The sequence below is a fragment of the Mytilus galloprovincialis genome, chromosome 9 (assembly GCF_965363235.1).
Source record: "Mytilus galloprovincialis chromosome 9, xbMytGall1.hap1.1, whole genome shotgun sequence".
NCBI classification, from domain to species: Eukaryota; Metazoa; Mollusca; class Bivalvia; order Mytilida; family Mytilidae; genus Mytilus; species Mytilus galloprovincialis.
This window is the reverse complement of record NC_134846.1, coordinates 92419777-92446422: the sequence shown is the minus strand read 5'-3', so window position 1 is coordinate 92446422 and position 26646 is coordinate 92419777. Positions and strand designations below refer to the sequence as shown.

Here is a 26646-nt window from a genome sequence, read left to right as displayed (position 1 = left end):
CAAAATTTGATTTAAAAATACCATTTTGCACAATAAAGTGGTGTCTACTGTTTATCTAAAGATATGTACATACAAAGTTTTCACAGAACTGCAAACAAATGTGTTCTTTGTATGTGACATCATCAGTCACTGTGCTTTACATATTAAAAGGATTAAAAGAAATGTTTTTATAACCTCGTTTAGAATTTTCAAAAAGTAAATATTTAATTGAATAAAAGAATGGTATATTCCGTTACAGTCTGCATTTTATTTTTTTAATTTTTTTGTTGTTTATGCAAAAATTGTACCAGTTCTTTAATACTGAAGAAGTTACTGGAGTAATTAAGTCCCTACTCCTGATCAACTCTCAGACTCATACTGGCCTGAACTCTATATACAATTTAAATGTGTCGCAAATTCAGAATTTTAATTGGTGCTCTCTCTGTTTGAGATAACCAATCAGATGATAGCCTCATGATATAGAAATCCTGAACGAGTTCTGAATGACAAATTGATAATTTTTCATTGACTTAAATTGTATGTTGACATCGGTGAGCAGATTATCATACTGATTGAATTATTTAAAAGGATTCTGTAGTGAAGTAGAGATTATACTTGAAACATTGGTTCAAACAAGGAACTAAAAGTAGTGTTAACAATATATTTTAACAGATTAAGGAGATTCTTCTAATAACCACAGATTAATACTAAATACAATATTAACCAACTTAATTTTCCCAAACTATTTATTTACATGACCTTTAAGAATTTAAGAATACAAAAATAAATTGCCACTATATATATGCAAGAAAGAGTTATTTGTGAAAAAATGAATTAAAAAATTATGTTGGTTTACACTATTCTAATGTTATTATAATTAAAAGCTAAGAATTGCACAGATTCTTTAATTTCAAACAGTCATTACATACAAATAGTAATATTAATACAAATGCTACATGTGTATGGTTCCACTAAACAAGCACTATCTAATTATACAGAAAGTTTAACCAATAATGATGAGTTCTATGATAAAAGTATACCCAATCACCGAGTTTACAACACATACTTCATTAAATTAACAACACAGTAATCAATTCAATTAACTACAAATTAATTGATTCAATTAACTACTGATTGATTCAATTAACTACACACCAATTGATTCAATTAACTACACAGCAATTGATTCAAATAACTACACAGTAATTGATTCAATTAACTACACAGTAATTGATTCAATTAACTACACATTAATTGATACAATTACTTACACAGCAATTGATTCAATTAACTACACATTAATGTATTCAATTAACTACACAGTAATTGATTCAATTCCAAAACAGTAATTGATTCAATTACTTACACAGCAATTGATTCAATTAATTACACACTAGTTGATTTAATTAACTACACATTAATTGATTCAATTAACTACACATTAATTGATTTAATTAACTACACAGCAATTGATTCAATTAACTATACATTAATTGATTCAATTAACTACACATTAATTGATTCAATTAACTACACATTAATTGATTCAATTAACTACACATTAATTGATTCAATTAACTACACATTAATTGATTCAATTAACTACATTATTTGATTCAATTAAGTACACGTTAATTGATTCAATTAAGTACACATTAATGGATTCAATTAAGTACATATTAATTGATTCAATTGACTACAGTAATTGATTCAATTAACTACAGTAATTGATTTAATTAACTACAGTAATTGATTCAATTAACTACAGTAATTGATTCAATTAACTGTACAGTAAACGATTCATTTAACAACAGTTATTGATTCAATTAACTGCACAGTAATTGATTCAATTAACTACACAATAATTGATTCATTTAACTACAAAGTAATTGATTCAGGAACAGTAGCAATTACAGTAAAACAATTACATCATAAATGATTCTTTTTGGTCAGTTTTACTCAAGTTTTTTACATGAACATCAGTACAATTATTTGAATATAAAATAATGTCCCAGTGAAAAACTTCAATTAATTATATTTTTGTACACAGTTATAATTATGTTAGGGTGTAAATTGAAAACACATCCAATAAGATAAATGCGAACACTTTAAGACTAGAAGAGGCTTATCTATTAAAAGTTATAAAAAATAAATTTCTATGCCTTAATTAAAAAAAAAAAAACAGCCACCATAAATAAATAATGAATAAGAAAAAAGATCATATAACAAAAACTATCATATTGACCCATTCAAAATTTTTATGAAATATTATATACTTGAGAAGTAATTAACAAGATTTCATGGCAACTTAATTCAAAAGTTTGTCTTTCATTCAATTTTTGTTAAAAAAGTTCAAAGGTGTGAAAACTTTTTAAATAGAATATTTCTTACTGTTACCTGTTTATAAAAATAATCATGTTGAAAATATCAAATCTCATTTGAAAATGACTGTAGAAAATTTTGTGGAATCATAGTGATAAAATATTTACAGGCACACAAATTATGTGTCGTCAAAATTTTTATGTGACCTAAATACTGTTCATTAACCCTACACTAAAACAATTTAAATTATAGTCAATTGCAAAGCTGCATTATTTTCATTCACTGATTTCTTAAGATAACATTGCCAGTTTATATTTATTGTTGGTATAACATTTTGGAAAGTAACAATACAAGTAATTTAGATGTGCATTTGAATCCTGTACTACAAAAATTTGATAATGGCGATAAAACATTTGCAAAATAATAAAAAAATAAAAATTTAGTTAAAAAAACATTTTGGCTGATTAAAAAAATATATTTAAACTATTTATACAACACTTACTTTTATATTAAAAGAAAATGCACTTATATCCATTCTAACTATTTGAGAAACATAAATACAAACATCATTGTAAGAATTTTGAAAAAAATGTAAAATCTGAATTTTGTACCAGGTCAACGATTACCACTTAGATAATATTTGGTCCCCTGTTTATTGTTGGTCCTTTTTCAATTCTTCCTCTATAACTTGATCCGTGATATGTTCAAACCCATCCTCTCCAGAATCTGAGCTACTATCATCTGATAAGCCTTCTGGAGGTTGATATAAATTCAGGAATTTTTTTATTTTGTCAGCAAGTTTAGTATGTTCAGAGCTGTAAATAAAAACATAAAATATTCCACTATTAACTTTGTTAAAAAATTATATTTTACAACCAATCATTGATCAATAAAAGCATGAAATATTCTACTAATAATTTCTTTAAATAAAATATTTTTCAACCAATTATTGATAAATTTCTTCTAAAATAGTTGAATATATCGTTAGGAGATTTCACATTACAGGGAACTTGTAATTATTTGAAACAATAAACAAGAACTTGCGAAGAACCAAAATTCTAAATATATTTACCTCTCTCTTCCAAAGATGAAAGAATCTGTAACACCTACATCAATTCCTGAGTTCATGAATAGCACAACCTGATAACCTTTACCAAAGTAGGTCACAGTTTCCTCTTTTACATGTACACCGGTCACATCTTCTATATTGAACACAACTGAAAGAAAATTTCCATTAATATTATTCAGTTAGTTTTTAACCTTTAGGTCAGCAATCTAAATGGGATTAAATAATATCAATGGAAATGCTAATACAACTGTTGGAAACAGCACTCCTTTTTCCACCTTGAAGAGGCAAGACCAACATTTAACATTCTGTAAAATATATTTCAGTACTGTTTTAATGGCATGACCATGATCACTTTGCTAGTTTATCTTAAATTTTCTCAACATGTATAGATTTAAGGCAATTTAGAGCTTGCTAGTTGCTAGCATCACTTCACATGTCTTTTTATTTAGAAAAGTATGTATAACTCACCCACACTGGCAGGCCTTTGACTAATCACACTAAGTATTCTATCCCATACAGTCTGTTTTGTAAGACGAATATCTTTATCTGTTTTGTTAAATACACATTCCTAAAATTAAAAGATTCTGATAAATGACTTCAATGGAGGTTTGACAACAGTCTTCTGCAGATACGGTGATTAATATATATAACTTTAAGTCTTTTCCATTAACATTTTGTTTTATCATATCAAATTTTCTTCATACAAGTAAAGAAAGATCTCTTATATTGTGTTTTTTTCTTTTAAACTTGTACCAAAAGTATAATCACAAAAATACCAAAGGACATGGAAAGTTTGAAACGGAAAGTCCCTAATCAATTGGCAAAATCAAAAGCTCAAACACATTAAACAAATGGATAACAACTGTCATATTCCTGACTTGGTACCAAAGCTTTACCTAAAAAGATATATTGTGACATTATCAATTAAACAAATCTGATATAAACTGTCCAATTATCATCAATCTAATATTTTTTTCTTTATTTGTGCTGAATGAGAAATTAATATGGGCTTTGCTCATTGTTGAAGGCTGTACGGTGACCTATAGTTGTTAATTTCTGTGTCATTTTGGTCTCTTGTGGAGAGTTGTCTCATTGGCAATCATACCACATCTTCTTTTTTATAGATAAGTCTTTAATCAGTGAATGTTAATTCAGAATTAAATGTGTGTATTTACTATAAAGAATATTTAAACAAAGCAAAGATGTATAATTCATTATTCTGTTAAATTAAAGACTGTAAATCCTTATTATCTATGAATAATACCTCGTAGTCTTCCATACAGGCTAATCCCATAAATACACCAAAGGTTAGGTAAACTGTCTGCCAGAAATAGGAATCTAGAATAAAATTTTAAATAGTTTGTGTTAACTAGCTATTAAAACTAAACATTTATGAATGTGGTAGAGTGGAATTTAGCATATTTTTGCCATTTCCACACGGTTTCATGAAGAAAAATAAATGTGTGTAAACTGCCTTTCAGAAATAGGAATCTACGAAAAGAGTGTGTGTAAACATATCCCTGCCTCATGTATATCATTGTTCTCTTGATAATTTGTTATTTTTTTAAGGTACATAAACCTCAATGTATACATGTATGTATGGGTCTATGCATGAGTTCTAATTCCCCATGTGGTAGATGCAGTGTCAACTCTTTCCTACAGAAGGTCGGTTGTTCACTTAAAGCTTCCTCCACCAAAAAAAACCTGACCCCTATGAAAAAAACCCAGTAGTTTTGAAAGTTGCAGTAATCACCCATCAATCAATCATAAATTACAGCCACCTTTATGGTGTAGGTCTGCATAATTCGATGCTTTTCAGCTCCCAAATGAATAATAATACAATGTATGTCTTTAGAAACTTGTACACTTACTATATATAGAAACTCAATGCTATGTAGTAGAAAGTTTCATTTTTTTCTTCTTCTGACAGAAACCTTGCCTAAATTAGTCCACATACAAAGCTACAATTTTCTATATTAGAATAATATATATAAAGAATCTTTTACATGCAATATTTTCCTCCTTTTCAAATCAACATAATAATATTAACAAGATTTTTAAACATGTCTATTTTTAATATTTCAATACCTTGACTGTAAGATGCTGCTCCATATCCAATTGCTGTAAAGGCTGAATACAAAACAATAAGAAATATGTTTCATGAGAAATTCAATTAAGTTTTTGATATTAATGGAAATGCATATTTTTTTTTCAAACTGATAAACTATGACAAACGAACTGCAAATTGTGATCGTTTTAGAAACCATGAAATTAAAAAAAAACGGTCTATGAAAAAACAATTTTCTTCAAATGGCAAAACTATGACAAACGAACTGCAAATTGCCCCCTTCTTCAAAATGTTTTAATTTGAAGTGCCATAACTCCATTATTGTATTGGATCAAAGTTAACTTTATTTGTCAATGAAAAATTATCACTGACAAACATTTTTCTGTTCCGTTTTACCCAAAGCTTCCTGTTGAAGTCTGTACTTTGACCTATAATGGTTTACTTTTACATATTGTGATTTGAATGGAGATCGAGTTGTCTTATTGGCACTCAAATGACATTTTCTTATATCTATTTCTATAAGTAAGACACCAAATGAATTAAAGAAAAATACCTCTGGGTATTCCTAATCTATTATAAGCCATATTACATGTGTGATATTAAAATTTTGTCTTTTACATTAATTACAACTATTATAATTTTCAAAAGTTCCAACTGATTTTTTGTAAACATCTTAAATCCAATATGCATTGTTCTTTTCATACATGTATTAATTATATATCAGCATTTAATTCCTCCAATAAATCATATGACCTGATATTCAGATAAATCATATGATTACAAGTATACAAGCAGTCAACAGACATGAGGAGGGGAGGAGGAGGAGGAGGGGGCCTTATCCCAAAATCTGGGCTTAAAAATCCTGAGGTCCGGAAAACAAATTAAATCCTGATATCCTGAAATTTGAAAAAGAAATCCTGGATCCCTAAAGGGTCAATCCTGAAAAACACTTGATCCTGATGTCCCGACAAAGGTCCTACCACCCCCTCAAACATGACAACCATCTATATTTCTTATTTTACATTATTGATATGTTATACATCTATCTACTTATATCATGTATATACTCAATGTTACCTGTAAGGAGTGCATAACCATATAGACCAGTTTCTTTGACAAGATGTAAACTAGCATCTGTCTGTTCCTTAATTTTTACAAAACTTCTCATTTTTATCTGAAAATATAACACAACTGTATTTGAAACTTTGTGATAAAGTGGAACCATGAATAATCAGAATTAACTGAAATACATTTTTTTTAATTCTGGTAAATATCTACTGATATCCTGTAGCCACTTATACCCAAGCTTACAGCCGAAGATGAAAGAACGTTACAATCCAATAGACCTTATTTTATAGGAATCCGCCACTTTTGAACTATTGACATTATACAGCAATACCATTTTAAATTTCCTTAGTGCCATCAGACATTTTTTAATGTGACATCAAAATGATACAATGGAACCTATATGTATGTAGTGGAGTTAAATGAAAACAGATAGTGATAAGGTGTATACAGAGGGTAGGTCCAATGCCCTTTAACGTCAGGCATCAATTGGTCATTTTCTGCTACCGTTAACATCAAATTGGTTACTGTCATTCATCAAACTAATATCCTTATCGTGATTTATCATAAGTCAAAGGTCTCAAATAATTATTTACACAGTTAATATTGTTTTAAAAAATTAAACGTGATTCGTCAAAATCAGTCAATTTTTATGGTAAGGTTGGATCCAGGGGGGTTCCAGGGTAAGAGGTTTTATTTTAACTGATTTTGATAAGGAAAGAGTGATTAGGCCAGGTGCAAAAAGGTAATATTTACAGTTTTCGAAACATCTAATGTGGATGTGTATATATATTGGCTAAATTTGTAAGTTGTAAACATGCAATTTTTCTGAAACTTGGACATATTTTTGGACTTGTAATTTGTTTAAATGAGACAAAACGTTATAAAACAGCTAATAGAGGAATTAATTGTGGTCTCGGGCCATTTAGCTGGAACCCCCCTTTTTTAAAAAACTGGATCCGCCCCTGCATAGTTTGCTCATTTTTTCATGCGTGGTCCCTGCGGTGGAGTTAACAAACACGGGGAAAAAATGAGTCAATGTGATCATTTAATTTTACACCTGCTTGCCTTCTTCTTCTTTTCTGTAACCTCATGTAATTAGAATGTAGGGCAATCAATGACCCATTCAATTTGTTCCAAATTTAGTATATAAGCCTAAATTCCCATTATTAAACTAGTGTAGATTAAAAGATGATTACAATTACAGTTAGGGTGGAATATTTCCACAACTTATGTTAAATACTACTACATGTATTACTCAATACAACTGTTACTAAACTGGATAACCTCAAAACTGTTTTGTTTACAAACACTGTCACATCAAAATAAATGGTTTTCGGGATTTCCGGAACTTTTCATAAAATTGAGGTAAAAGAAAATCGTAAGAAACTCCGAACGGGACACCGGATGTTGAAGTTGATTGGACAATACAGCACGGAAAGTCTTGCCTGTAAACAGTGCTCGCTACTGATGATATTTTGAAACAAAAATGATGAATAAGTGATGAATTACAAATGAATTGATTTTGATTGATTGCACAAAGGTTTGCATGCATACTAACAGGTGTAAATATACAATGTGCTTTAACTGCCACATGTTATATTTGACAAGATAAGTGTTCTTGCATGAACTGAAGTCCCGAAGTATCTTTTCTCATGTTCCTCAAAGTTAATTATTAAAGTCAGAAAAAACTTTATTTCGATTCTGTATATTGACAAACATACTACAACATAAGCTCTAATAAGCTTTTTACGAAATATAAAAACATGTGCAATAACAAATAAACAAGGCATGCAGCATGTTATATATGTTATACATGGATGTGTTGGTTTAAGGCACTGGCTACGGTTACATGGAAATGTAACAATAATAAAAATATTATTGTTACATTGGAGACTAAATGCCGGAATGTATGGTTGGGTAAGGACCTGTTTAATTACGAATGTAACAATAATTATTGAGGCTACGGTTACATTGCGTTATTGTTTCATGAAAAAAGGCAATGTACGATGGGACTAGTAATATGTACTAAATAGTAAAAGTTGAGGACATTTATTACATACATTTATAACATACAATTTATTTACTGTAATTTTTTATTTACAATGACAATTTCTACAAATCCAGTAAGTTGTTTTAAAGTCCGACACAATTTTGATGAACGAAATTACGTCCTCCACAGATACGTGTACATACAGAATTTCTTAGTATTTAAGTTACAGTTAGCAAACTTTGCTTTTGATTATCAATTTGCGTCAAGTTATAAAGCTGTATGAAATGTATGTCTTGATATTGTTTCAGTTTCGTTTAAAACGCATCCCAAGTTTTATTTTTTTCACCATAAACAAAATTGTTCCAAAGTATAATGACAGTAATAAGAGTAGGTGTGCAGTTAAATACTTTAAAAAAGTGAAACCATTGAACTATATTTTTCGCCTTTGACATTTACACTCCTAATCTTGAGTAGTATCTTTAAGAACATCAAAACCATTAATACGTAGTAAAACTATTCAAGTTGTACACCATTTGTTGAATAATAATATTTTATTATTTATCAGTATTTTAAAAATTACAAGTATTGTTTAGTACATATGAAAGAATGAAGCAATACAACTATAGAAGATTTAAGTTTAATCAATCTAGCGTACATTGCTGTTTTTCATGTAACAATAACATAATGTAACCGTAGTCTCAGTAATTATTGTTACATTTGTAAATAATCGGTTCCTCACCCAACTTTGCATTCCGGCAATTAGTCTCCAATGTAACAATAATATTTTTATTATTGTTACATTTCCATGTAACCGTAGCCAGTGCCTTGGTTTAATTCATTCAAATATGGGTACAATTCCTGGAGAGAAAGATTAATTGATTGTTGTTTGCCAAAACGTCCAGTGGCAAAATGTTCATGCATGTTCAGGAAGATGGAGAGAAAAACAACGTTGAGCCAATGAATGTAGATACGTTGGGCCATTGTTGTGCCAACATACAAATGTTGTCTGGGACTAGGTTAAATTTGGGTTCCTGATTGGTAACAAATGATTATATGTAGGTTCCAGATTGGTTACACAAGGTTCTATAAAGGTGTCTGATTGGTTACACAAGGTTCTATTAAGGTTCCAGATTGGTTATACAAGGTTCTATCAAGGTTCCAGTTTGGTTACACAAGGTTCTATTTAGGTTCAAGGTTGGTTTTCCATAACGTTATATCATAACGTTCTTACAACGTAACTGGTAGTCCACACTTTTACGTTCCTACAATGTTAAATCACAACTTTCTCACAACGAAACAGAAACGTTCCTGGAACATTTCCTGAACGTTTTTGTGTTTTGTGGGTATAAACTGGTTGGGACCAGTAAATAAACTCATCATAGATGCCAGGATTAACTTCTCTATTTACGCCAGATGCGCGTTCCATCTACAAAAGACTCATCAGTGACGCTCGAATTGAAAAAAGTTAAAAGGCAAAATAAGGTATGAAGTTGACAAACATTGAGAACCAAAATTCCTACAAGTTTTTCCAAATACAGCTATATATAAGGTAGGCTGTCACATAAACAGTAAATGTCTGACGACTTCTTGAACTGAGATTTAGTGGGTGTATTGTTGCAGTGTTTGAACTGAGATTTAGTGAGTGTATTGTTGCAGTGTTCTAGCTACAACGTTTGAACAGGGCACAGCGCCGGCCCATTTTTTATTGACGCCTGTGCTTTTTTTCTGTCATTTCTTGGGCGCCCTGTAGTTTTTATCACCGAAAAATCTGCATTTTTCTGGCTTGAAATACTGGTAAAATAGAAATTGTTCTATGAACCGGAAGTTCAGCAACTGTGCAAGCTGTCAATTTAAGTGATCCATTATGGCTTTACCTGACGGCTTTTGTGTCAAACACATTGTTAATTAACACCAATTACCTTAGCTTTAGGTCATAAATAATTTGTGAATTCCAAAAAAGTTTGACAAACAATTTGATTACTTCCCCTTAAAAACTGTACTTCCATTAATTGATCTACAAATGTATGAAAAGCATACATGTCAACTTCTGACAATGGGAAATCATGTCATGACATGACATGACATGTCAAAAAGCGTGTGAAAACGCGTGACGTAGATGCGGACTTTTTAATATGAATGTGGTAATGTTCATAATTTCACATACAAATTTGTTAATATACAAAAAACAATATATATTCTACTGTGAACTTTTATTGTATTAAACAGTGGTCTGTTATGTTGTTTTTAAAGCACCACCACTAGGCACATATTCAAAACAACTGCCAGTTTCAAGTTTAGTTACATTTATTTGATAACAGCATATAACAATGTACAATATAAATGTAACATAGTCAAGTTCTGATCAGAATTCAGTGTCAATATTTCTTTATAATTGAAAATGCTCTCCCACAGTAGGAATTGATATATTTGAAAGAATGTCATTTTGTTTTTTTGGCAATGTAAAATGTCATCTATTATCTCTGCCATTGCTCCCATTGCTATTGCCTGGTCAAAACTGGGTAGTTCATCAGAAGATAGCTGTTACTATGAGAGCTGATCCAACAGTTCTGTGATATTTTCATCCCCATGGCCTGTAGAATCTGTTTGCTATATTTGAAACTGAAATTAAAAAAAAAAATGTTTTATAAATTTGATTTCCATTAAATAAACATGTTAAATGGTTATTCAACTAGCTACATTGTATTTCTCCTCTCACATGTATTGTTTTTGATCATTGCAACAAAGAATGCACAATACGGTACTTGTCACTCGATCATTTAAACTCGAACTTTAAAATATAATTTATAGACATTGAATCTTGGTATGTACACATCGTTTTGAATTAACAATCGGCGGTACAGGCCTGAAAGCGACCTCTTTCTGTGCACATTTCCCCTATAAAGTGAATTTGAAAGAAAGTAACAAAATCGTTAAAACTAATCACAAACTACTTACCTTTTACTGTTTGTCCATATAGAAAAATAAACGGCAGCCAAACAATTACTTCGAAATTTTCGGTATTTTTCGCCAAATAAGGAAAAAACCTGAGAATAGCGATATCACTAACGACCACAAAGTTAAAAGAACGAAAATGCGTGTAATTGCGTGTAAAGTGTTGAAAAGCGTGTACACGCCATGTGACAAAATCCTTGCGTGTAAACCATTGAAAAAGCGTGTATTACACGCGAATATCATGTCACTTGACATGTATGATGAAAAGCAATGAAGAATTCCCAATATTTATTCCTGTTTATGGTCAGCCTGGTATGGTGACAGCATAGATATAAAAGCTATGTATGTGGCTTTAATATATATGGTGACAGCTTAATTTATAATTGACAACAAATGTTTCTGAAGGGAAACAGCATCAGACCATACATTATATAAAGTCAACTATAAAAAAATTGTGCCAAAAGACATAAATTACATAACTCCATTTTTATAAGAAATACACTATGAAATAACTCATGTCATTCAGGTTATCTACAAATTGCTGGGTGCAGGACATTTCTGTCATTCTGTTAGTTTGAAGACCCATTAGTGACTTTAGGCTGGTTTTCTTCTCTTTTGTCAGGTTGTTGATTCTTTGAGTAGTAAACATATGCATGATATGTCTTGGGTGTTTCAAAACACCATTCTTTTTTCATTTGGTGAATCTATAAAATATTTTTGAAACTTGAGGTTACATGTACATGGTTTTGATGGATGAAATGTTATGTGAAATTTTGTCTGTATTAATCGACAGGATAAAACTGTACTCATGCCAAGTAATTTATTTCTTTATTTGAAAGAAAGATCAACTCTGCACAATTTTTTGAAAAGTGTAAATTTAACAAAGACTAAAAATGCTAAAAGGAGAAAGCAATGGTGATATTACATGTATTACATGTTTGTACATATAGAAAATAAAATGTCTTATGACATGTATAAACAGCTCTTATGCACAAATGTATTATCTGTACAATGTACATGCTTGTTAGACTTTCTATAAAGTTTATCATCATTCAGTCATGCACAGGAGTGACTGACCGCATGGTAGTGTTGTGAATATCACTTCAGATTTAAACTGACTAATCACTGGTCAAAATTGTCCCCGGGAAATGTTCAAAATCAGGAACCAGCAAATTTTCCAGTTGAATAAATAGAAATCAGGCTTTTGCACGTTCTACAAAATCAGGTTGATACATGAAAGTTGGGAGAAAAATGCAGAAAATCTGGATAGTTGGCAGGTCATGATTTTCTTCAGGTATTTATAGTAACATGTATTTGGGAGATCCAAGTTTTACATATTCATGATGAATTATATTATTGCATTATTCATCTATTCTTAAACACTGAAGAATACATGTAGTTTAGTGAATAAAAAATATTTGTGTCTTCATTTCCAATTTATCATGTAAATAAATTACATATATTTACATTACAGGTTATACAGCAGACAGAATGAATTTAATGGACCAGAACCATAGGTATGTTTTGATCCCCATATCATGTATATTAGCCTTTGAGAACACTTTTAGCAGTGTTGCTTAATTATTATCACAATTGTATGTGCCTGTCATCCCCAGAGAAGGCATTAAGTGATACTCTTATATGAACGTATATATCTCAAAATTGGTTTCTGTTCCTCGATGTTCTTTAACCATGGTAATTTATTAAAGATTTCACCAACCAAACATTATTGAACTTATCCACATTGCTTATTACCAAAAAACAAAGTTTGAATTTAGGTGAGTCACTTTTACTTTTAGAGTTATGCCCCTTTATAATGTCATGTATTATACAGTTTATTGTCTCAATATTGTATGCCATAACCATTTAATGTAAATATATGTGTGAAAAGTTCAGTATAAATAGATAATAATAACTATGTTTACATGTAGTTGTGTTTTTTCAGACTTGTTCACCTTGACCTGAAAGGTGCTCCGCCTAGGGTGGAATATTTAGAACAGGTAAACCAACTTGTCTTAAGAAACTTGCTGTATAAACCTCCATCTACAAACAGCCTGTCATTTTTGGCTTTTATAATATATGAAACTAAAATCTATCAGAAAAATACATGTACCTTTTTAGATTGTTCATATTTGATTTGTCAAAGTAACAGGTCAATCAAATACTATATTCAGAAAGACTTGGTCGAAAAATAATTTGTCTTCCTATCCAATCGTTATTCTTATATATCCACAACTTAATAAACACAAGTTACTCAAAAAACTTGTTAAAATATGAAGTATCAAAAAGCATGAAAGAAATGTGCACCAAATATAGTTTGATTGATATAATTTTAGGTTATACCATTGTTTAAGAAGTTGGGTGCTACAGGTCTTATAGATATAATTTTAGGTTATACCATTGTTTAAGAAGATGGGTGCTACAGGTCTTATTGATCTAATTTTAGGTTATACCATTGTTTAAGAAGTTGGGTGCTACAGGTCTTATTGATCTAATTTTAGGTTATACCATTGTTTAAGAAGTTGGGTGCTACAGGTCTTATAGATATAATTTTAGGTTATACCATTGTTTAAGAAGTTGGGTGCTACAGGTCTTATAGATATAATTTTAGGTTATACCATTGTTTAAGAAGATGGGTGCTACAGGTCTTATTGATCTAATTTTAGGTTATACCATTGTTTAAGAAGTTGGGTGCTACAGGTCTTATTGATCTAATTTTAGGTTATACCATTGTTTAAGAAGTTGGGTGCTACAGGTCTTATTGATCTAATTTTAGGTTATACCATTGTTTAAGAAGTTGGGTGCTACAGGTCTTATTGATCTAATTTTAGGTTATACCATTGTTTAAGAAGTTAGGTGCTACAGGCCTCCTTATTGAATATGAAGATATGTTTCCATACTATGGAGATTTAGAGGAGGTAGCATCACAACATGCATACAGGTTTGTTCTGCTCTTTAAGTAATAATAATATCTAGTAAAGTGTAGCAATAGGTACAATGTTTCTTTTATAAAAGACCAAGAATCCTGTTATTGGATTGACAGAGTCTTAGGAATAACAAAAGACAGATGTAGGGTAATAATAAGGTTAAAAGATAGACACTTACATGACTTGTACAGCCTAAATACAAACCCTGTGTCCTCACATGCTGACAAGGTTCTGACCCTGTGTCCTCGCATGCTGACAATTCAAGGTTCTGACCCTATGTCCTCGCATGCTGACAAGGTTCTGATCCAGTGTCCTCGCATGCTGGCAAGGTTCTGACCCTGTGTCCTCGCATGCTGTCAAGGTTCTGACCCTGTGTCCTTGCATGCTGACAAGGTTCTGACCCTGTGTCCTCGCATGCTGACAAGGTTCTGACCCTGTGTCCTCGCATGCTGACAAGGTTCTGACCCTGAGTCCTCGCATGCTGACAATTCAAGGTTCTGACCCTGTGTCCTCGCATGCTGACAAGGTTCTGATCCAGTGTCCTCGCATGCTGACAAGGTTCTGACCCTGTGTCCTCGCATGCTGTCAAGGTTCTGACCCTGTGTCCTTGCATGCTGACAAGGTTCTGACCCTGTGTCCTCGCATGCTGACAAGGTTCTGACCCTGTGTCCTCGCATGCTGACAAGGTTCTGACCCTGTGTTCTCGCATGCTGACAATTCAAGGTTCTGACCCTGTGTCCTCGCATGCTGACAAGGTTCTGATCCAGTGTCCTCGCATGCTGACAAGGTTCTGACCCTGTGTCCTCGCATGCTGTCAAGGTTCTGACCCTGTGTCCTTGCATGCTGACAAGGTTCTGACCCTGTGTCCTCGCATGCTGACAAGGTTCTGACCCTGTGTCCTCGCATGCTGACAAGGTTCTGACTAGTGTCCTCGCATGCTGACAAGGTTCTGACTAGATGTCTTTCTTATTTTTGTTCTGGTAATTGTCACAGAAGCCAATGAAATTTCTGCCTTCAAATTTTCAAAGGAGTGTATCATTTTAACAAAATAAGAAAATTCAGAAAGCTCCTTTAATCATAAAAATAACTTTTACAAGTAGAACCCCTGACAGTGTGTATCACCAGTTCTAACATTAATTATTGATTCTTCAGTTGCCTGACACATCAGGCCTATAAACAAGTCTGCAACTTTGATTCAGGGATAATAATTAACTATTTAAAATCAAGTTTAATTGAGAAAACAATTAACAATGATTAAAAGAACGTTATTTTTGTAACATTTTTTTAAGTGTGCATGGTCTCTGTACTTCTTTTCCTTTTGTGCTGCTGCAGTGTAAATCAATCAATCAATCAATCAATCAATCAATCAATCTATACTCTTTTGTAGCAAAGAAGCAATATACAGAATTCAGCAACTAGCAGAAGAAAACAGTTTGATAATAATCCCTCTAGTGCAATCATTTGGTCATTTTGAGGTACAATCTATTTTATTTATACATTGGACACAATACAACATTCTTAAAATACTATGGGAAATATTCATATATCTAGAAACATTTGTAACAGGTTAACTGTCAAATAAATTTTTACAGCACTCAGTGAAACCCTGAGACACACGCATACACACATACAACTTTTAGGGTCAGTGTATAGACTATAGTAATGTATAACTAAACATGATTAACATGAGGTATAAGGTGTACAGCAACCTAAGGAAAGATAATTGTCAACAATAGACTGGTGTTTATACAGTACAACAAGCACTAGCTTGTCCATTCAGAGTATCTGACCATACGTCAAAAATCTTCCATCAACACAACACTTTAAATAATTGACATTTAATTGATTCAAACAGAGTATAAGATTATAAATAACTGTGTTTCAAAGTCTGGACCGTGTGAAATAAATACATATTTGTCCATTTCAAAAAAAAAACTGAACTTTTGAAACTCAGTATTATCCTTTTCTATATTTTACAAAGCTAAGGGAAGTCCTGTTCAGTGGACACATGTAGAAACTTTATGTCTAATATTGTTATTAGTAGTTTTATCACATGATGCAGAAGTTTCCAAAAACATATTAATAGAAAGATATGGTCACTTCTAACACTCAAACATTCAAACTAAAACACTAAAAAAAAATCACAAATAGAGAAGGTATGAACATCAAAGAAGTAATTGCTTTATTTTTGCAGTTTGTGTTGAAACATGAGAAATTCAGATCTCTTAGAGAAGTTCCCAACTATCCTATGGCTTTGTGTCCTTCCAATCCAGGTAACGATATATTTATTTATCATATGTTTAGTAATAAATACAGTAGTTTTGCATATATGATAAATAGCCTGCTGTACAATACATATCGCGCAACTTTGATGCACACCCTTTATCGCATACCCTTTATCACAACCCTACTTTATTTTTTAACATGAAGTCAGTTTTTATTGTCGAGCCTGCAACTTTTGTTGCAGAAAGCTCGACATAGGGATAGTGATCCGGCGGCGGCGGCGGCGGCGGCGGCGTTAGCTAACTTCTTAAAAGCTTTATATTTTAGAAGGTGGAAGACCTGGATGCTTCATACTTTGTATATAGATGCCTCATGTTACCAAGTTTCCGTCAGTCACATGTCAAATGTCCTTGACCTCATTTTCATGGTTCAGTGACCACGTGAAAAAAAAGTTCAGATTTTTTGTAATGTTGAATTCTCTGTTATTATAAGTAATAGGATAACTATATTTGATATGTGCGTACCTTGCAAGGTCCTCATGTCCGTCAGACAGTTTTCACTTGACCTCGACCTCATTTCATGGATCAGTGAACAAGGTTAAGTTTTGGTGGTCAAGTCCATATCTCAGATACTATAAGCAATAGGGCTAGTATATTCGGTGTATGGAAGGACTGTAAGGTGTACATGTCCAACTGGCAGGTGTCATCTGACCTTGACCTCATTTACATGGTTCAGTGGTTATAGTTAAATTTTTGTGTTTTGGTCTGTTTTTCTCATACTATATGCAATAGGTCTACTAAATTTGTTGTATGGAATGATTGTAAGGTGTACCTGTCTAGCGGGCAGATGTCATGTGACCTTGACCTCATTTTCATGGTTCAGTGGGCAAAGTTAAGTTTTTGAGTTTTGGTCTTTTTATCTAATACTATATGCCATAGGTCATCTATATTTGGTGTATGGAAATATTTTATGATCTTTATGTCAGTCGCGCAGGTTTTATTTGACTGTGACCTCATTTTTACGGTTCATTGCACAGTGTTAAGTTTTTGTGTTTTGGTCTATTTTTCTTAAACTATAAGTAATAGGTCGACTATATATGTTGCATAGAAGCATTGTTAGCTGTACATGTCTGTCTGGCATGGTTCATCTGACCTTGACCTCCTTTTCAAGGGTTATTGGTCTTTGTTTAGTTATCTTGGTTAATGTTAAGTTTATGTGACAGTTGTATTAAAGTTTAGCTTTATACTTAGGACTATCAACATAATATCAATGATTAGTATAGATGGCGAGACATTTCAGCGTGTGCACTCTTGTTTATGTAAGCTTAAGAAAATTTTTCCTCAAAATAGGTCCAATAGAACGGTCATTCAGGATTCTAATGCAATTATTTTGTAACAATTGTTTTGATTGGATTACAGCAAGCGTAAAATTCTCTATCTCCTTGTCTGTAACTAAGGAAGCCGACATTTTGAATTTCGGAATGTATTGACATGTTATTTTTACAATAATAAACAAAAAACTCACTTGTTGCGCCTAAAAAACTTCTTTTTGTCAAATTTTATTACATTTTGAAGCGACACAGAAGCCAGAAAAAGCCTGGTGTTTATGTTTGACGGCGGAAGCATACCTATGACGTCATGTAGTGTAGGGACCAAAGAAGATAACATCTTTTCGCGGAATTTTCTTTAATGAAGATTTTACACTGAAATTATGATTGAAATTTAATTTTGAACTTGTTTTGCATTAGAATAGAGATAACTGTATTGTATTTAAATCTTTTCGGACATCCATCGGTAGTTTTACTGTCGCAAATACCCGTTTACCTGTCTCCGCTCCGCGTCGCCAGGTAAACTAAATTTGCGACAGTAAAACTACCGATGGACGTCCTTAAAGCTTCAAATACAATACAGTTATCTCTTAAGTGACCTAATTTATTGAATGACGTCATTGTTTGGTATGTGACGTCACGAACGTCAAGTTTTCATATTTTTTGGCACACTAAATGCAAAGTCTATAAAAAATACAAAACACACAAAAAAATAAAATAATAAACAAAATATTTTAAAAACAAAAGCACGCAAATTGTAAGGTAACCCAGGTGCTTTGGATAAGTAATTGAGAAGTTCTTTTTAGGCTTTTGAAGCAAGACAAAAGTAGAACTGAAGGTAACCCAGTGCTATGGATCAGAAAACAGTTTATATAATATAATACTCTCCTGTTGAAATATATGATAAAGCGTATAAAACATGGCAAAATCCGTATCACATGCCGTATCACCCTCGACCAATATCATCCCTCGGGCCTAAAGGCCCTTGGGCTGATATTGGTGTCTCGGGATGATACGACATATGATACGGATTTTGCCATGTATTATTCTCTATATAACAATAGTAAACTTACAGATGTCCATTTCCATGTTGTCATTCTAATCTAGATAGGTAATAATAAAAAAGCAATAAATGAACAATTATAATAGAAGATGTCGAATATACATCAGTGTGACAGCTTCCAATGACCAATTTATACAAAATTCTCAGAAATGATCCTGAATATGTTTAATTGTCATTTGTTCCATGTTTGCAATGTGTTCTGATTCTTTGTAAATATTTTTTAGGGTAAATTTATTTCTGTTTGATGTGATGCTGTTCTAATCTTATTTTAATTGTCTTTTGTTTATACTGTATCTTTTCTGTGGTAATCTGTTATGTAATAGGGAAATGTGTGTTAACACCTGAGCAAACATCCAACCTCATATCTTCTTGCAAATTCTTTGACCTGACAATTAAACCATCCTGATCTAACTTTTGGCCCTATATTTTAATTTTGCTAAATATGTGTCAGTGAACAAAATCCTCAAAGTCACACATAATGAGTTCATATTAATTTCATAGTAATTTAAATAATTTAATTACCCCTGATTTCTTTCAGAACACCCTGTTTGAACTCATGATATGTAAAATTAAGGATTTAGTGCTCACATTATTATCAACCTAATTTTTCCTGCTATCACCTATCTTGTAAATAAACTCCTGGGAAATACTGTGTAGCAATGCCATTGGTATCCATGTTTGAATTAAACATAAATCATAATTTAATTGCAACTTTTATTTTATATATATACATCACGATTATAATTTGGCCCTTGGGGAAACTACTCAGCTAAAAAATTTAATTTTTTGCTCCATGCCTAAACCAAGAGCCTAGCTATGTGCATACTGAAAAGTAGCAAAGTATAGACCCCTGGCTTGACATCACACCAATCCAATTGGAACGATGGTTCAAAATAAATGCATGAGGCTATCAGGAAGCCTATGAGGCTATCATTCCTAGAGGCTATCATGCCTATGAGGCTATGAGGAAGCCTATAATGAGACAATGAGGAAGCCTGTAAGGAGGCTATGAGGAAGCCTAGTAGTGTTGATGTTGAATTGGTGTTGGAATGAATTTGTATGAAATTTGACAGTTTATCCCCAGAAATTCTTGGGGGATGAGTGAAATTTTTGAAACAACCAGTGATAAAATTTCATAAATGAAATCAATAAACATAATGCTGAGATTGCTTCCCCTGTCATGGCAATATTGAAGGTGAAAGGAGGGGTCGGTGGGAGGCAAGTTTTTAGCTAAAACACTATTAGCACTATTAGCCAAGATTATTCTATAACTGCTTTATCTGCATTTAGATAAATGAATACTCAAGGCAGCATACACAGGTTTTTAATACACAACTTCTTAATGGGATACTCCTAAGTGGGAGGAGTTAAAACTGCACCCAGATTAATGTATCAAGAAACAAAGGACAAAGGAAGCCAAATGCCACAAGTGGTCACTAATTAACAAGACATGTATATTTGTATTGGAACTGATGAAATTAGACCTCCTGCTAAGAACATGTGATAAACTTCATATCTAACTGATTGACATATGATAATAAATCTGTTTCATCTCAACAGCAAAGAAAATACACATCCTGGGAAAATCCTAAAATAATGACTACTGAGTAATTAAAATCAAATTATGTATAAACATAACTTATATAACATATAAGTACCTAAAAAAATGATATCTAAATAGTCTATGTTCTTTATCATCTTCATCAACAGACAAGGGTCTTATAAAACGTTTCTACTGGAAAACAGAATTCTTGATCAGGAAAACACAAAAAGGTGCATGGCATGCATTGATAAACATACAGTAAAAATGGATTCAGAAAAATGTGTTGATTGACTATTGTTTGATAAATGTCCAGTGGCAAATAGTTCATGCATGACAAGTACAGCAGTTTAAGAAAAACACTTCACTCTATAATAAATTAAAAGTCAACAATACATATAACATGTATAAAACTTTATGCAAAAATGGTGACAGCAGAACTGCTACTGATTGGAGTTCAAAGTACCTATCATACTATCCTATTCTATAATATCAAAAAATAAAAAAATAGAAAAATAGAAACAAAAAAAAAATAAAGGAGCATTGAAAGATAGATGCTACTTTTCTATGATGGTATCAAACGTTGTTTTATGTAATGAAGCTTTAAGTTACGGTAGTTGAGTGACTGATCAGAATGAAAAATAATTAGTGTTTAAAAGAACGATAGTTTTAGAATTGTGAACAATGTATTAAATTATTTAGGGAATTGACATATACTGTTTTATGAGCAGATTCTTTGATGGCAGTTTGTATGATGATTGATCAAGTTATGGAATTACATCAAGGTCTTAGGTGGTTCCATATCGGAGCTGACGAGGTCAGTTACATAATTAACTAGTCTCATGTATCACTTGTTGTTTGTCATACTTTTATTGCTGTAAATTAAATCTTATTGCCGTCATAATGCCAGTGATCTTCCAGTTAAAACTTAGTCATGAGTATTATTTTAAATAGAATATAAAAAGGACATGAATTGAACGCAAAACAGTCAAAAGTCTACTGAAACACAATAAAATAAAAAAAAATTTGAAGAAAAAAAAATTGAAAAAAAAAACCACCCAAAAAAGGAGATACAATATCTTAGAAGCAGAACTATCATGATACAGTTGCCAAAACAATCTTTAGAATTTGGCTTGGACTATATTTTATTAGCCATCTATATAATTAAAACAAGCTTCAGTGAAAGAAGATATTTGAAAAATATAATAATTCTGCCATTCAATTACAGGTCTACCATATTGGGATCTGTGATAAATGTAAGAAACGAATGCATGTACAGAACCTTACACAACAACAACTATTCTTCAGTCACTGTAAGGCTGTACTTAACTACATCAAAGTCAAATATCCATCAGTCACAGCTATAATGTGGGACGACATGCTCAGACATACAGAATTACCTGTATTACTGGGTAAGTTGACAGCTATAATGTGGGACGACATGCTCAGACACACAGAACTACCTGTATTACTGGGTAAGTTGACAGCTATAATGTGGGACGACATGCTCAGACATACAGAACTACCGGTATTACTGGGTAAGTTGACAGCTATAATGTGGGACGACATGCTCAGACATACAGAATTACCTGTATTACTGGGTAAGTTGACAGCTATAATGTGGGACGACATGCTCAGACATACAGAATTACCTGTATTACTGGGTAAGTTGACAGGTATAATGTAGGACGACATGCTCAGACATACAGAATTACCTGTATTACTGGGTAAGTTGACAGGTATAATGTAGGACGACATGCTCAGACATACAGAACTACCTGTATTACTGGGTAAGTTGACAGGTATAATGTAGGACGACATGCTCAGACATACAGAATTACCTGTATTACTGGGTAAGTTGACAGGTATAATGTGGGACGACATGCTCAGACACACAGAACTACCTGTATTACTGGGTAAGTTGACAGCTATAATGTGGGACGACATGCTCAGACATACAGAACTACATGTATTACTGGGTAAGTTGACAGGTATAATGTGGGACGACATGCTCAGACATACAGAACTACCTGTATTACTGGTTAAGTTGACAGCTATAATGTGGGACGACATGCTCAGACATACAGAACTACCTGTATTACTGGGTAAGTTGACAGGTATAATGTGGGACGACATGCTCAGACATACAGAACTACCTGTATTACTGGGTAAGTTGACAGCTATAATGTGGGACGACATGCTCAGACATACAGAATTACCTGTATTACTGGGTAAGTTGACAGGTATAATGTAGGACGACATGCTCAGACATACAGAACTACCTGTATTACTGGGTAAGTTGACAGCTATAATGTGGGACGACATTCTCAGACACACAGAACTACCTGTATTACTGGGTAAGTTGACAGCTATAATGTGGGACGACATGCTCAGACATACAGAATTACCTGTATTACTGGGTAAGTTGACAGGTATAATGTAGGACGACATGCTCAGACATACAGAACTACCTGTATTACTGGGTAAGTTGACAGCTATAATGTGGGACGACATTCTCAGACACAGAGAACTACCTGTATTACTGGGTAAGTTGACAGCTATAATGTGGGACGACATGCTCAGACATACAGAATTACCTGTATTACTGGGTAAGTTGACAGCTATAATGTGGGACGACATGCTCAGACACACAGAACTACCTGTATTACTTTGTAAGTTGACAGCTATAATGTGGGACGACATGCTCAGACATACAGAACTACCTGTATTACTGGGTAAGTTGACAGGTATAATGTGGGACGACATGCTCAGACATACAGAACTACCTGTATTACTGGTTAAGTTGACAGCTATAATGTGGGACGACATTCTCAGACACAGAGAACTACCTGTATTACTGGGTAAGTTGACAGCTATAATGTGGGACGACATGCTCAGACATACAGAATTACCTGTATTACTGGGTAAGTTGACAGCTATAATGTGGGACGACATGCTCAGACACACAGAACTACCTGTATTACTTTGTAAGTTGACAGCTATAATGTGGGACGACATGCTCAGACATACAGAACTACCTGTATTACTGGGTAAGTTGACAGGTATAATGTGGGACGACATGCTCAGACATACAGAACTACCTGTATTACTGGTTAAGTTGACAGCTATAATGTGGGACGACATGCTCAGACATACAGAACTACCTGTATTACTGGGTAAGTTGACAGCTATAATGTGGGACGACATGCTCAGACATACAGAACTACCTGTATTACTGGGTAAGTTGACAGGTATAATGTGGGACGACATGCTCAGACATACAGAACTACCTGTATTACTGGTTAAGTTGACAGCTATAATGTGGGACGACATGCTCAGACATACAGAACTACCTGTATTACTGGGTAAGTTGACAGGTATAATGTGGGACGACATGCACAGACATACAGAACTACCTGTATTACTGGTTAAGTTGACAGCTATAATGTGGGACGACATGCTCAGACATACAGAACTACCTGTATTACTGGGTAAGTTGACAGCTATAATGTGGGACGACATGCTCAGACACACAGAACTACCTGTATTACTTGGTAAGGTAGTGGAATTCCACCTCTTTTGCTGATGTTTGGTATAATTGCGATCAATAAAACTATATACCAGGGACAAAATGTAGTTGATGCTAGCAACTATAGGTCACTGTACAGCCTTCATTATAAGCAAAACCCATATGACTAGACAAAGAATGGTCATAAAAATTTCTAGTATGATTATCATCTTCATGCTCAAAACTTAACCAATCAAATAACAGGGGTTTCCAGCACAGAGTTTGTACACCTACTACTGAGTACAGTTTTATGACTGAGAGCACAGATGTACTTAATGAATGTAAAGGATTTTTTATTGTTTTATATTACAGAGTCAGGTTTGGCAGGCCTTGTAGAACCAATGGTATGGCATTATTTGACAAAGTTTTTATTGCTTTATATTACAGAGTCAGGTTTGGCAGGCCTTGTAGAACTAATGATATGGCATTATTTGACAAAGTTTTTATTGTTTTATATTACAGAGTCAGGTTTGGCAGGCCTTGTAGAACCAATGATATGGCATTATTTGACAAAGTTTTTATTTCTTTATATTACAGAGTCAGGTTTGGCAGGCCTTGTAGAACCAATGATATGGCATTATTTGACAAAGTTTTTATTGTTTTATATTACAGAGTCAGGTTTGGCAGGCCTTGTAGAACCAATGGTATGGCATTATTTGACAAAGTTTTTATTGTTTTATATTACAGAGTCAGGTTTGGCAGGCCTTGTAGAACCAATGGTATGGCATTATTTGACAAAGTTTTTATTTCTTTATATTACAGAGTCAGGTTTGGCAGGCCTTGTAGAACCAATGATATGGCATTATTTGACAAAGTTTTTATTGTTTTATATTACAGAGTCAGGTTTGGCAGGCCTTGTAGAACTAATGATGTGGCATTATTTGACAAAGTTTTTATTGTTTTATATTACAGAGTCAGGTTTGGCAGGCCTTGTAGAACTAATGATGTGGCATTATTTGACAAAGTTTTTATTGTTTTATATTACAGAGTCAGGTTTGGCAGGCCTTGTAGAACTAATGATGTGGCATTATTTGACAAAGTTTTTATTGTTTTATATTACAGAGTCAGGTTTGGCAGGCCTTGTAGAACCAATGATATGGCATTATTTGACAAAGTTTTTATTGTTTTATATTACAGAGTCAGGTTTGGCAGGCCTTGTAGAACTAATGATGTGGCATTATTTGACAAAGTTTTTATTGTTTTATATTACAGAGTCAGGTTTGGCAGGCCTTGTAGAACTAATGATGTGGCATTATTTGACAAAGTTTTTATTGTTTTATATTACAGAGTCAGGTTTGGCAGGCCTTGTAGAACCAATGATATGGCATTATTTGACAAAGTTTTTATTGTTTTATATTACAGAGTCAGGTTTGGCAGGCCTTGTAGAACTAATGATGTGGCATTATTTGACAAAGTTTTTATTGTTTTATATTACAGAGTCAGGTTTGGCAGGCCTTGTAGAACCAATGGTATGGCATTATTTGACAAAGTTTTTATTGTTTTATATTACAGAGTCAGGTTTGGCAGGCCTTGTAGAACCAATGATATGGCATTATTTGACAAAGTTTTTATTGTTTTATATTACAGAGTCAGGTTTGGCAGGCCTTGTAGAACCAATGATATGGCATTATTTGACAAAGTTTTTATTGTTTTATATTACAGAGTCAGGTTTGGCAGGCCTTGTAGAACCAATGGTATGGCATTATTTGACAAAGTTTTATTGTTTTATATTACAGAGTCAGGTTTGGCAGGCCTTGTAGAACTAATGATATGGCATTATTTGACAAAGTTTTTATTGTTTTATATTACAGAGTCAGGTTTGGCAGGCCTTGTAGAACTAATGATGTGGCATTATTTGACAAAGTTTTTATTGTTTTATATTACAGAATCAGGCTTGGCAGGCCTTGTAGAACTAATGATGTGGCATTATTTGACAAAGTTTTTATTGTTTTATATTACAGAGTCAGGTTTGGCAGGCCTATTAGAACCAATGATATGGCATTATTTGACAAAGTTTTTATTGTTTTATATTACAGAGTCAGGTTTGGCAGGCCTTGTAGAACCAATGGTATGGCATTATTTGACAAAGTTTTATTGTTTTATATTACAGCGTCAGGTTTGGCAGGCCTTGTAGAACTAATGATGTGGCATTATTTGACAAAGTTTTTATTGTTTTATATTACAGAGTCAGGTTTGGCAGGCCTTGTAGAACCAATGGTATGGCATTATTTGACAAAGTTTTTATTGTTTTATATTACAGAGTCAGGTTTGGCAGGCCTATTAGAACCAATGATATGGCATTATTTGACAAAGTTTTTATTGTTTTATATTACAGAGTCAGGTTTGGCAGGCCTTGTAGAACTAATGATATGGCATTATTTGACAAAGTTTTTATTGTTTTATATTACAGCGTCAGGTTTGGCAGGCCTTGTAGAACTAATGATGTGGCATTATTTGACAAAGTTTTTATTGTTTTATATTACAGAGTCAGGTTTGGCAGGCCTTGTAGAACTAATGATGTGGCATTATTTGACAAAGTTTTTATTGTTT

General features: G+C 32.9%; 2 protein-coding genes and 1 long non-coding RNA gene across 8 annotated transcripts in view; 1 reads left to right on the top strand and 2 right to left on the bottom strand.

Moving 5' to 3' along the window:
- Positions 1-1808: 1808 nt before the first annotated feature.
- Positions 1809-7787, bottom strand: LOC143046370 (cytochrome b-245 chaperone 1-like). Its single transcript, XM_076219502.1, has 7 exons — positions 7769-7787; positions 6516-6612; positions 5459-5500; positions 4635-4708; positions 3839-3938; positions 3374-3518; positions 1809-3116 (listed from the first exon to the last, which is right to left on the bottom strand). Exons 2-7 carry the CDS (start codon positions 6604-6606, stop codon positions 2954-2956), a joined length of 615 nt encoding a protein of 204 aa, XP_076075617.1. The 5' UTR covers positions 6607-6612; positions 7769-7787; the 3' UTR covers positions 1809-2953.
- A 109-nt stretch (positions 7788-7896) lies between these two features.
- LOC143046369 (hexosaminidase D-like) overlaps positions 7897-26646 on the top strand; it is a 201368-nt gene continuing 182618 nt past the window's right edge. Inside the window, exons 1-9 of one of the 6 annotated variants that reach the window (XM_076219501.1) lie at positions 7897-8046; positions 12923-12965; positions 13394-13448; positions 13785-13818; positions 14314-14389; positions 15763-15850; positions 16570-16648; positions 21260-21345; positions 21757-21940. In XM_076219501.1, the coding sequence (XP_076075616.1) occupies positions 12940-12965; positions 13394-13448; positions 13785-13818; positions 14314-14389; positions 15763-15850; positions 16570-16648; positions 21260-21345; positions 21757-21940 (628 nt within the window). In that variant the 5' untranslated portion in view covers positions 7897-8046; positions 12923-12939. Of the gene's footprint in view, positions 8069-12922; positions 12966-13393; positions 13449-13784; positions 13819-14224; positions 14259-14279; positions 14390-15762; positions 15851-16569; positions 16649-21259; positions 21346-21756; positions 21941-26646 lie in introns of all 6 variants that reach the window. The other 5 variants (XM_076219497.1, XM_076219498.1, XM_076219500.1 and 2 more) reach the window with 5 other exon arrangements.
- Positions 10537-11530, bottom strand: LOC143046363 (uncharacterized). Its single transcript, XR_012969146.1, has 2 exons — positions 11452-11530; positions 10537-11115 (listed from the first exon to the last, which is right to left on the bottom strand). It is a non-coding gene; the product is annotated as an uncharacterized LOC143046363 (long non-coding RNA).

Excerpts from the sequence above, each read along its gene's own strand:
- LOC143046370 (XM_076219502.1), bottom strand. The coding sequence starts at position 6,606 with ATGAGAAGTTTTGTAAAAATTAAGGAACAGACAGATGCTAGTTTACAT. Across the intron at positions 3,939-4,634 it reads CCTGTATGGAAGACTACGAG|GAATGTGTATTTAACAAAAC; the intron begins GTATTATTCATA and ends TTTTAATTTTAG. Across the intron at positions 3,519-3,838 it reads TCAAAGGCCTGCCAGTGTGG|TTGTGTTCAATATAGAAGAT; the intron begins GTGAGTTATACA and ends ATTTTCTTTCAG.